Source organism: Rattus norvegicus, chromosome 8, assembly GCF_021556685.1.
Source record: "Rattus norvegicus strain SHRSP/BbbUtx chromosome 8, alternate assembly SHRSP_T2T, whole genome shotgun sequence".
NCBI classification, from domain to species: domain Eukaryota; kingdom Metazoa; phylum Chordata; class Mammalia; order Rodentia; family Muridae; genus Rattus; species Rattus norvegicus.
Genome location: NC_141541.1, coordinates 90,568,899 through 90,582,512, shown reverse-complemented (window position 1 = coordinate 90,582,512; position 13,614 = coordinate 90,568,899). Strand labels below are relative to the sequence as shown.

Below are 13,614 nucleotides of genomic sequence, written 5' to 3'. Positions count from 1 at the left end.
GGAGATGGGGGGACTGCCTAGAATGTACCAGAGACATGGGAGGTGAGAGAATCTCAAGACTCAAAGGGAGGGACCTTTGATGAAATGCCCAACACTGGGGAGAGGGAATTCATAGAGTCCACCTCCAGTAGAAAGGCAGGGCATCAAGTGTGCCATTCCACAGTCAAAAACTGAGCCAGAATTATTCCTGTCTAAAAGACCTGCAGGGACAAAACTAGAGGAGAGACTGGGGGAAAGAGGTCCAGTGACAGGCCCAAATTGGGATCCAGCTCAAGGGGAGGCCCCAAGTTCTGACACTATTACTGATGCTATGGTACGGTTACACACAGGAGCCTAGCATAGTCGTCCTCCTAGAGGCTCAACAAGCAGCAGAAAGACTCAGATGCAGACATTGATACCCAACCAATGGAGAGAAGGTGCTGACCCCTGTGGTTGAATTCGGAAGAAGCTGGAGAGAAGGCCGACCCTATAGGAGGAGCAGCAGTCTCAGCTAACCTGGACCCTGTGGTCTCTCAGACACTAAGTTACCAACCAGGCAATATACACCAGCTGATATGAGGCCCCGATACATGTACAGCAGCTGCCTGGTTTGGCCTCCGTGAGAGAAGATGCACCTAACCCTCAAGAGACTGGAGGCCCCAAGGTCGGGTGCAGTGTGGGTGGGGGCTGAGAACATCATCTTGGAGTCTTGGAGACAGGGTGGGATTGGGAGGGTTGGGAGAAGGAGATATGGGATGTGGAACAGTCAGAGGGCAGATAAAGTCTGCACTGTAATAAATAAATAAATAAATAAATAAATAAATAAATAAATAAATAAATAAATAGGAAATCTACCAGACCTTCAGTGACAGGTTCGCACTGCTGAGATATCCAGCCACAAAGACTTGGAGAATACTATGTGAAAAGCTTCTCCAGTGTGCGCTCAACCATTGCTGGACGACCCAGCATATTGTGTAACCAATTTAATAAATCCCTTTTGAATTCATATATATATATATATATGAAGATGACAAACAATTAGCTTAGTTTTATGGTTTCTTTATAGTACCGTTGAATAAACATGAAAAATCATGCAAAAAAAGGACTCTTAATTTTACTATTTTAAGCTGTACATCTGTGTTTAACACATCATTTTTGGGTTTTGTTATTTTTTGAGATCATTCCTTTCTAATGTAGGCATTCACCCTTACAGGTTCTTTTCATAACAACTTTTTGGTGAAACCCATGCATATTGGTAAATTTTCATTTGCCTAAGACAATTTTTAAATTTCTCTTTATTTTTTATTTGCTCCTTGTGACTGCTAAATGGTCGTTTAGTTTCTACATTGCTATAAATTCTCCATTTAACTTATTTTTATTCAATTCTAGCTTTAACGCACTGTTGTTGGAAAAGATACACTGAGTGATTTAGAACCTTTACAATCAAGTGTTGTTCTATGACTCATTCATGATTTATTCTGGAGCACCCTGTATGTGTGCCTGAAAAGAACAAGAACATTCTTCTTCTGCTGAGGGGAGAGCTCTGTCAATGCCAGCTGAAACCATTTGGCCTACACTGCTGTTCACACAGATGGTTCTGGTATTGACTTTTTCTCCAGGTGTGCTATCTGTCACTGTGAATGAAGCATGAAAGTCTACTAAGAATAGGCAACAAAGCCACAGATTAGCAGAGGGAATGCAACAGTAAAGATTAGAACAGGATGAAAAGGTGTGGAAAATGAAAAAAAGAGCAACGGAACCACTTTAAAAATAAAACTGATATGATTTGTACATAACGGAAAAATGACGAAAACTTAAAACAAAGACACAAAGAAAAATTAAGTAAAATTAAGAATACAAGGAGACACACTGGATGTCTCGGCATAAAATGAATTTTAAGATAATATTATATGAACACTCTTAACAAACTGAGCAACAGAGTAAATGGATAAACTCTGAGAAAAGCAAAACAAACAATTCCGAGTGAAGAAGAAATAGAAGTTGTAGGTAGACCAATACAAAACAAGGTAAGCAATAATAATGACAAAAGATCTTGCCAACAAACCCCTCCTACTTTTATAAAGTTGAATATAAAGATGAATTTTATAAAAAAAAATCAGACTCAAAACTAATTTTTCTTGAGCCTTTTCTAAATATAGAAAAATTTTCAAAATATATTTATTATCACCAAAAACATGAGAGATACTTTATGAGAAAATAGTTAATAAGATAGTTTATCTGAAGTTAGTTTAAAAAGTCTTTAATGGAATACAAGTCAAATTCAACAAAATAATTAAATGATCAAATGTCATGTTCACTTAAAATGAATCCCAAGCATGCAGACAGATAGAGAGAGAGAGAGAGAGAGAGAGAGAGAGAGAGAGGAGTAAGAATCTCAACATGTATGGGAAAAGCATTTTACATATGACTAAAACAAAACAGACATTGTAGGGTGTCCCAATGAAACAAAGGTTATGTGCAAAAGCCTAAGCTAAAATAACAATCAATCAATAAACTCCAAAATATTTTCCAGAAGATGGGAATGCTTAGTCTTCCCACTGTTTTCACATATTGTTCTAGATCTAGTCAGAGTAACTAAAAGAATGAAACATGGGAAGGCAGGGAGGAGGAGGGATCTGGGCCCCTCCCTGTCTGCTTCTGTCTGTATCCCATCATGCTCTAGACCTCCTACTTTTGTTTTCACTTTTCTGTTGCTGTGACATAAACAGGCTGAGGGAAAAGGCATCTCATAGTTACATGTAGTAAATCATTCCAAAACTGGAATATGTTCAGAGTATTTGATCTGTATGTCCTTTTAATACATTGGGACCCTATGGGACTCCTATTCCTATAAGGCTCAAGATTCAGAAAAAAGAAAACTCTGGAGCAGATGTTCCCATTGATCTACTTTTTTCTAGTTTATAATCTATAAGAAAAACAAACCTATACTGTTTTCTTTCTGCATCTGGCTGTCTTTTGCCTGTGACTGATCATTAGATCATGTGAGGCTAGGGCAGAACAGGACGTGCCACAGGTAAATGGGGCTTCTGGTTTTCCACAGAGCTTGTGTGATTCAAGAAAGGAGGAAACTGGGAGATGATAATGGACAAAGCCATGAGGAAATTGTGGAAATCCCATTCTTAGCTTGACTTCCCCAGGGGAGACCACACTCTGCTGACAGACTGGACATGCCCATCCAGATGAACTAAGGAAGGAAGGTAGGAAAAAACAAGACCAACCAGTGATTTCTCTTCCTCTTTATCTATCTCATGGAAGACGGGACAAACTGGTTCTAGTAAAAATAAGTAAATCCCTCAGCGCATTTTGAAACACCAGGAAAAATTAGAATGACATCCCCAAACACTCAAAGAAACAAGCAAACATCAAACAGACAACAGATAAACAAATCACAAAGAAAGTGACTGTTCATTGGGATACTGTAATTACATTTTCCAATGTATTTTTTTTTAAATCTGAATTTAAGTGGAAAATATTTAGTGGTATACAACCTTCTCTGATTGCTATTATAGAGATAGAAAATGTCACAAGAATATGATTTGAGAGTAACTATTAAATCCTATATAAATTTTTAAAATGATGCCAATTACTATTCCGTTGTTTGACAGCAGGGGTTGAACTCCTTTGTAAGGGGCTAGTCCATAGACGTGAAGAACAGTGAACACTTTTTCGAACCTCACTAACGTGTTCTGATTAATTTGAAACTCCTAAATCCTTCCTCGTCAGACTTTTCTGGTATTATCTCTGGAAGGACGAAGAACGGTGACTGCCATTTTGAGGTGCTCACTAAATGTAGGTATGTGAGTGGATTTTTCTCAAGCCCAAGAGACCCCTGAAGAGAAACGCATCAACTGTCCTCAGTGGTACAAAAGATGAGGAGGAAGAGATGGTAAATTTTGGCTATCTGCAATGTCTTAACCAGCAAGAAAGTATACACAAAACTTAAAATGATGGGTATGTTCAATAGTGAAGGGATCACACTCCCAAATATTTTAAATATATATATATATATGTGTGTGTGTGTGTGTGTGTGTGTGTGTGTGTGTGTGTGTGTGTGTGTGTATGTGTGTGTGTTGTATATTATGTATATATAATTATATATATGTATATATATGTATATGATGTTTCTGAGACAACTATTCCTTACTAGTTAATTCTTCTTGAAAAGAAAAATGATGCTCATATATAAGACATTAGATCTCAACATAGAGTGGCACTTACATGCAGCCAACAGAGATGGACCGATATTGTTTTAAACTAAAATGTGAATGATGACCAAATATCTAGAAGCCATATGAGAAGGACATCTTGTTTATTCTAGCCATTTCAATAATTCTCAAAAATCCTGAAACCCTGTGTTCACCATTCAGAGACCCGCCAAATAGGCCCCAAACAGTAAGACAGTGCCAAAAGATGTTCATGAGCCTATGGAGATAATCTAGTGGACTTTGCTGTAAACATTTAGACCAGACTGTTCCGGCTTCCGGTTCCCTGTCTAGGATTTATAATGTTAACAACGTTTGCCTTTACCTTTCCCTCACATCCATTTCCAGACACAAGGCATGGGCAACTTTATCGCAGAAGTAACAATATGAAGACCTTGGGCATTAGGGCTTATTTAGAAAAGATTGAAACTTTTTGACCAACAGCAAATAAACAAAGGCAAGGAAAAATCCAAAAGGGTAAAACGATGAAGGATAAAGTTTTAAAAAAAAAATTACAAGAGTTAAAGGACTCCAACTAGAGGCAGCCAAAGTTTGAGACAGAGGCATGCCAAGATTAAATGACACTGTAGCAGGGGAAAGCTATAAACATGCAACTAGGAAGAGAATTCCACCAATGCGTCAGGCCCCGTGATAAACTCTCAGTCACAAGTGTGAATGAAGCACTAGTATCGCCCCCAACAGGAATGTTCCCAGGAATGAATCAAACATTAGGTCACAAGTAGGTAGAATATCCTACTTACCCTGTTTATACTGTTGTTCCCTAAAATAGCCTGGAGTAGAGTTTTCTCAAATTCTTCCAACTTCTTAGAACATCTTTTAAAAATATGATTTGATAGACGAAAGTCACTCGCCAGTCGGGCTAATGTACCAACAGCCTCTGTCCAAAAGCTTGAGAAGGGCAGTTTGGGGTTCCGGTAAAACATGATCAGACCATCTAGCAACTGTGAAGCCGACTCCGAAACTGTGCAGGAGTCTCTTTCAAAGTGGGTTAGGTACACTGTCAGACGGCCGGGCTCTGTCCATCTCTTCAGCGCCAGCAGATGTTGGAAGAACTGCATGTGAGAAGACAGAGAGTTTTCCAGGGTAGCGCATGGCTTTTTCTCAAGAGGCAGCAGGAGAAGGGGTGGGGGATTGCTGCTCTCCACAAAATGCTGGGATAATTCCGCAGGTTCGCTTCTCTGCTCATTAGATAAGACACATCCGGAGTCATCCATCAACGTCAATGTGTTTTCAGAACTTGTAGGGTCCTGATCTGACAACGTGGGGAGCACATCGTGTCCTGAAACAGAGAGCGACAGAAGCATTATCTCTCCGCAGCTAACGGTCTTAGGAACTAGACAATGACTGTGTTCCAAATGAAGATACTCCATGAAACATCCAAATCTGTATAGACAGTTAGCAAACTGTAAGAACTGCATAGGGGCAGAAACAGAAATTGCTTAGTTTGGCTAAAGAAACAGTTTTATATTTCCAGATGGCAGCTCTCGTTCGTCTACAAGGATGCTTCTAGAAAGTCACAGGCACTCCAGGCTCTCTTCTCCAGTCTTTTTTTTAAAGACTTGTTTTATTTTTAATTATCTGTAGGTAGATGTGTCTATAGAACTCAGTGCAGTGTTCAGAGGACACAAATGAACAAGAGGCCCCTCTAGCTGAAGTTACAGGTGGTTGTGGGTCACAGAATGTGGATTCCAGACACTCTGCAAGAGTAACAAGTGCTCCTAACCGCTGGGCATCTCCTCATCCCCAGCCAGCACAGTTTTGAAAGGAGTCATCTCCATCCATGTGTGTGCTAGAAGAGAACAGTACTCATACTGGCCATGGATTATTCTGGCTGCTTCATTTTAAAACCCCTAGCCAAGTGTCAAGGGAGCACATGTTGGAGATGACAACATCAAAAATTAGACACAGACCTCGTGCGGTGAGTTGCACGAGGACCATGGTAAAGTTTTACTTGGTACATATTACAGTATTAAAGCCATATTATCCCTGACCTCAAACTACTACAGAGCAATAGTGATAAAATCTGCATAGTATTGGTACAGAGACAGACAGGTTGATCAATGGAATAGAATTGAAGACCCAGAAATAAAATCATACACTTATACACACTTGATGTTGGACAAAGAAGCCAAAAATATACAATGGAAAAAAGAAAGCATTTGATGTGTAATGATAAAATGACTAATAAAACATTCTAACTTAATTCTATTTCCCATGTAAAAACTAGATCTCAAGTATATTTGACGAAAGAGAGGTACCTCCCAGTAACATAGCCTGCCCTAGAAATGTCCATTGCTGGTTTAAAAGATGCGTACATTTTATTTCCATCAAGCACATTCATAGTCAAATTAATTTTGATGCCTTATCTCATTCATTTCTACAGTCCTTACAGCATCCCTAAAACTATATCGAGATCTCACTATTTAAATGGAACATGTTCTGTATTCTCTGTAAGCCCCATGAAGTTCATGATTACCAAACTGAAGCAGTCTCTATCCACAGACATAGACATAATTTATGTCTGGAACAGATGATATAACTAATCCTTCTGTCACTAGGTATGAGATCATAAATAAACCCAGCTTCCTTTCTTCCCTCTGCCCTACACAAAGAGTAAAATGCTGGATTACACTGATTGTACATTCTAAACATGGATTAGTCATGTTTCTCCAAAGAAACAACACACATAATTTGGGGTGTGTGTGTGTGTGTGTGTGTGTGTGTGTGTGTGTGTGTGTGTGTGATATAAAGAGGAGCAGAGCAGAAACAATTAGGAAAGTAAGACATCCCAAGACATTTACTAGGCAAGATGGAGACCCGGAAAAGCCAACAATGTAAGTTCTAGTCCAAACATGGGTGGCTGTGGGGGCTGTAGACTGAAGAACTGCGGGCTCAGATTTCATCTACTGGAAAGAAAAGACCCAAGTTTTCCCAAATGTCAGGAGGAACGGAGGAAATGCTCCTGGCTAGAATAGAATCAGCTCTCCCTTCTGGTGATGCCTTCATCTCACTGGATGAGGCCAACCCAATCTGTCAACTGACAAATAATCTCACCAGGAAGTGAAGAGTGCTGAGATAGCCGAACTGAAACTTAAAATGAATAACCAAGGCATCTGTCTAGGTTGCCCTCAAATGACTCCCTCAAGTTGATTCACACCACCATCATCTTTTGCACAATTTAATCCAACATCTTCACCAATCAGCTTCCGGTTCTGCCCACCTCTAGCTCCCTTCACTAAAGCAGCACTTTTGAAGCCATCTGTTTTGAAGAAACGTTCCAGATACTTCTCTCATTCTCTTTTCTCTGCCATAGAACACACACCTCCAAGGACCTCAGTACACATAGTCTACCATCATTGGCACACCCCAACCTCTTCATTTACTTGTGTTCATCTTCACCCTTGTGCTTGTAATAACAAGCCATGTAGTTCATGAAAACATGTGATACGTTTCCACAAACTATGGAATGGTTTTCCTATACAGTTCCCTAGATCGTACTGATTTTTCTTCAAGTCCAGCTTCATATATTCAGTAAAACTTTCCAACTTCTCTCCAGGCTCAGAAAAGCCTTATATACACTTCATTATTACCCACCTTAACCTGTTCTGAATACACTAGCTACTTCATACTGAAAGGAGAAGATTCCGAGGCAAGAGTTTATTTATGTATTTCTGCTGTTTAATGCCTGCCTCCTATGTGGTTGGTAACTTGAATACTTGTCAAAAGAATCACACACACACACACACACACACACACACACACACACACACACACACATATTATGATTGAATCAAGTAACATCCAAATATAGTCAGCATAAGCATAATGTATAATTTACCACTTCTAATTAATTCTTCCAAGCATTAATAATCATTATCCAGCATATACTCATGCATTGACTACTGTAAAAGAAATGTTTATGCCATCTGGTGGTCAAATAAAAATGTTTTTAAAGCCATCTCATAATTCCATTTTAATAACATTTTGTATTTATAAGAGAATTGCATACATTTCCCCTTCCTCCCTGTAACCTTTACCATGATTCCCCTTCTCAAATGTATGTTCTCTTTAAAAAATATGTGTATATAATTTATTTATTTATATAATATATTTGGAATTATTTATTTATATATAATCTATTTACTTGTGTACTGTATATATAATATATACTCTAATATATATGTCTATACATACGTGCGCGCACACACACACACACACACACATATGTACATATATTCCTAAACACAAGCTGCTCGGTCAATGTTATGTATATTAATATGATCTCAAGGCTAAGTACTTGATATAGGATAGTCAACAGTTTGGGGACTCCTAACAGCAGTATTTCACTTAAAGGCAAGTGTAAACTTCCTCTAGGAAGAAGATATATTTTAGCATATGAAAAAGCACATGCAAGATATGCTGACAAAGAACAGATTTCAGCGTACTTTACTCAAGAATAGCAACATACATCACCATCCAAACTCTGATCATACAGGAGAGAATGAAATATCATATGCACAGAACTAATACCAAATGGAATGGTTTCTCTTGACTAAAGTGTCTTTTCTGAATGTAAACAAAACAGTGTGCATCTGTGAGCCAAGTTTATCCTAGAGAATGTAACACCACAATTCCTTATGATTTCAAGTGTCCATGCTCTGGGATTTTCTTACTGTCTCTTTCCTAAAACATCTTCCAGCTCCCCAATAGTAGGTTTCTTCAGTGATGCACCTGTTGTACCTGTGGCTTTCCCAGTCTATTTCACTTTCCTGAATATCTCCATCACACAGTCTCAATGGATTATTTTAGCAACAGACTCTCGAATCTATATATATCTAATTACAATTGTTCTCAACTCACTAGTCTTCCTTGCTGGCGGTTGTCTGTTTTTAAGTGCTGGCAGCACGATAATACAATATTTCTTACAAAATAATCATTAGCATTTTATCAAACATTTAATTAAAAATAACTATTTCTGGTTTGAACTTATGATATTTAGACTTAGGATATACTGTGTAAAATGAAGGATTGATTGGAAAAATATTCAAAGACAGTACAGTGAACAAATTTTCACAACTGCCTGGCATGCTGCCAACTGAGGGTTTGAAAATATCCATATGGAAACAAATAAATAATCAGACTTTATAAGTCAACTCATTTATAAGTCAACTTGCTTTGACTCAGTTTCAAATGACTTAAACCCTTCACAGAATAGAAGGCACTGTGGAAGAACTACCTTGTCCTGGGTAGAAGAAACATAAAACCACTCATATCTAAGTATACAAAAGGCAGAAGTATAACTCTCAAGGCTGGCCCTGTAGTGATTCCCTTACTCCCACGGGGGACAGCCATTAAAGGATCTACAGCCTCTCACAACCGTGTCATCCACTAAGTTTCAGGACTTTAACCACATGAACCGGGATAACTTTTTATCCAAGTCACATTCTGGCTATTATCTCAAGAAGACTTGACCTCTGCACCTAAAACATCCCAAGCCCAATAGAAACCAGCATTTATTTCCCTTATCCTTAATTCCAATGTCCTGACATCCATGCTATCCTTCAGGTGCCCGTGTGTGAAACTTGAGAATCTAGTTTGTGAAATTCAGACACTAACACATACTGATCCTGCCTACCTAAGTCTGTTCAGTCTACACCCACTTAGGTATTCTATGTGACTTTCTTTAAAGCCTCAGTCACAAGTTTCTCAAGGCCATTTTCCTGTCATTCAAAACCTCTTTAGATGTCATCTCTTCAGAACTTCTGCTCTAACTACTCCAAGCTAAGGGAGCTTCTAGATCAATCTGTCCTCCATCTTCCCATTTTCAGTTCCCTAGCCTGTCACTATCATTTCATGACTATTCCCCAGTGATATTTTTTGTCTTCGGCATTATGAATATGTGTTGCATAAAAGACCTAGACGTCCTAGCCTATTGCTGTATCTCTGAGTATGTAATTCTGAGTAGGAGCTAAGTAATATTAAACAAACAAAACCCTTTTTACACCATCACCCCATTTACTTCCATGTTTTGTGATTATTTGTAAAGAGCAGAGATACACAGGGAAGTTTTAGCCTCCTGTCCAATTGCTCTGTCTGATTAACTTGTCAGCCAGATAACATAAATGCACAATGCTTGCAACATGTATATGTCAAATAAATTTTATGTTAATCTTCTGTTTTCATTCTAGAAAACCCTCCCAAGGCTCTTGCTTACAAACTGGAAAAGCACATTTTGTTCTGGTGTGGTGACTTTTCTTGAGAGGTCAGACCTTAGTTTTTCATCATTTTTTACAACACTCTTTCTACTCTACTGGCCAAAGTCAACTTAAACTGTTTTCCAGTAGACTCTTTTTTTTTTAATTGGATATTTTTTTATTTACATTTCAAATGTTATCCCCTTTCCCGCACCCAACCACCCACTCTTTCCTGACTCCCTGCCCTAACATTCCCCTACACTGGGGAGTCCTGTCTTGGAAGAACCAAGAGCTTCTCCTGCCATTGGTGCCCAACAAGGCCATCCTCTGCTACATATGTTTCTGGAGTCATGAGTCTGTCCATATGTACTCTGTGGATGGTGGATTAGTCCCTGGGAGCTCTGGTTGCTTAGTATTGTTGTTCTTATGGGGTTGCAAACCCCTTCAGCTCCTTCAATCCTTTCCCTAACTCCTCCAATGTAGGACCCTATTCTCAGTTCAATGGTTGGCTCCAAGCATTCACCTGGGTATTTGTCATGCTCTGGCAGAGCCTCTCAGGAGACAGCTATATCAGGCTCCTGTCAGCACGCACTTCTTGACATCAGCAATATTGTCTGGGTTTGGTGGCTGTATGTGTATGGGCTGGATCATCTTTACATTATTCTCTCCTGCTTAAAATGCTTCCTTGGAGCTGTTTAGAATTAACTACTTCAAACTCTTTATTAAAAGAAAAGAAAAACCTAGCAGAGTGAAATCTTTTGGCCATTGCAATACTTCCCTAACTTACACCTTAAAGAGGATATATTTCAATTGAGCAACCTTGAGACAGGCCCTCAGTGAGTCCATGTGGAAGATATTAAACTTGTATTTCAAATAAACCTTTCAGAAGTTTCTCTTATTTATATCATATATACTTTTTTTACTTCTCAGACACAGAATTAAAGGGAATATATGTCTCAAAATGCACTACTGTTCTCTCCTCCAAAATTCATTCATTTAGTATATTTACCTGTTCTTTACTAGACTCAATCTCTATGACACAAGAATTTATTCTGAAACACCTTATTTCTCTAGAGGTCAGTCTTATCTGCACATGAGAGTTCTTTTAGCTCATTTAGAACCCTATGCACTCAGCTCATATTCCATGCTAAATAACTAGGCTCTCCAAGCACAGAGCCCAAAGTCAATTGGTTTTTTTATCTTTATTAACTTGAGTATTTCTTATTTACATTCCAAGTCAATTGTTTTAAAGCTCTCAGATGACTCTAATGGGAAAATACTTGGTGTATATTAATTTATGTTTATTATGCAATTTTTGAGAGAACAGTAGCTTGACCCTTTCTGTGTCATCCCAATTAACATCTGCATAATGTCAAGAATGGCTTCCTCCTTTCTCTCATTGTGTTTATCATGTTGTTGAATATTTCTAAGCTCAACAGCAGCTCCAGTCTCTTCCCATGGATTACCCAGGTAGTAACTTTACTACTACTTTTACTACTCTATTCCACTCCACTTTAGCCCAAGTTATTATTGCTCGCTTGGTGATATCCCAGACTCCTTCCTGCCTGGTGGATTCCTACCCCACCAACTATTCAATGCACACAGAATCACACATAAGTTTAAAACTCCTAGTTAATTTAACCAAAGCATCTCTCCATTGTCACAAAATTTTATGCACTGAGAAAGCACAACATATGTTGTCCATCTGCCTCTTCCCTGGCTTTCAACATAGCCCCAAATAGCCTTCCTCTTACCCTTCACAATCAGTCTGGCCTGTGTCTAATTGCTCAGCATTCCTGTTTCAAGGTCACGGATTGCACTGCTCTTGAAGGACTTGGCTCAACAACCTCCTTCTATACAATGGCTCATTGCCCGTCCAGTCTAACTTTTCTGTTCTTTTCCATTCTAGGAAATTCACCACCACAGCCTGCTTTATTGTTTTCTACATTTTTTTAAATCGACTCATCTCCCTTGCTTATTGTTTCAATAAGTTATTGTCTGTAATGTGAATAGAGATTCTATAATTTCTGTACTGTCACTACAGGACCTGCAGAAGTAAGTTAGATACAGAATGAGAAATGAACTAATCAATTAATGTAACCATTTCAAGATATCTTGTCTCTCTAACCAGACATAGGCAACTGATGAGTAAACAGGTTTTTTTTCTCCTTTTCTAGTCTTCAAAATCAAGCACCATACTAAGAGAACATCACATATTCAAGTATCTGTTGCTTATTTCCTCTATTTCGGTAGATTCTCGGCATTCATTTCAGAATTTAACTCTACTGAGCAATATTATAACTGAGTTTTTCCCATAAACTTTCAATCCATAAACACCCAGAATAAATTGTCAACTTAATCAATAATTAAGATCCCACAAGACATTTGCAATGTTAATTCAAAGCCTAACTCCTTTATCCTTCACTCTCCAGATCATATCCATATTATAGAAAGACAATATGGAAAGGTTGATCCACAGTTGTAGGCTTTGACTCTGTAGATCCGTGTTGCTGCCTGTAAGCCACACATTTAATTAATGTGTATTTGCTTAGATGAAACAGATGGGAATCCTAATCAGAAAATAGCCCAAGTCTGAACTGCGGGCCTGGATATAAACCTATTCTGACTAGAGCATTTTTACTATCTATTGTGTATAGACAGTGGCTCTGGAACTTGGTCTAGTTTCATGATTTTTTTTACATTACATACATTGAAAGCAGTTTGAGAAATGTAGGCCTTGTTAAAATACCATCAAAATTTTCAGCGTGCCATACTAGAATAATACGCTTTTCCTAAAACATTGCTGACAGTCACAGGTACTAAGGTAAGTATTTTCTAAAGAAAGAGGAAATCCCACAAAATTCAGTCCCTTTGGCTAACACGGTATTCTGACATCACTGCTTTTACTAAGGTTATAGTGGGCAATTCTACCTTCCTATGCACCTACTTCGAAGGACCTACTAGCTCCTATTCAGAGGTAATGATAATCAGAGGTAATGATAATTCAGTTACCTCCAGGTAACTGCTAGGCATGCATACATCTTACAAACACTTAACATTTCCAATAACATAGTCTGGTAGTCCCAAGAAATGGATAATAATGATAAAATACTCTTTAATCTTCGCTTTTGGGGTGTGATCTTCACTATTGATTGTGTTTCTTCTAAATGTTGACAATCATGACAAAATCCATAATA

The 13,614-nt window shown here is 38.4% G+C and overlaps 1 protein-coding gene across 1 annotated transcript in view; it reads right to left on the bottom strand.

Moving 5' to 3' along the window:
- Mei4 (meiotic double-stranded break formation protein 4) overlaps positions 1 to 13,614 on the bottom strand; it is a 173,821-nt gene that overhangs the window by 110,118 nt on the left and 50,089 nt on the right. The window contains 1 exon segment of the mRNA NM_001109378.1: positions 4,964 to 5,502. Coding sequence (NP_001102848.1) covers positions 4,964 to 5,502 — 539 coding nt within the window.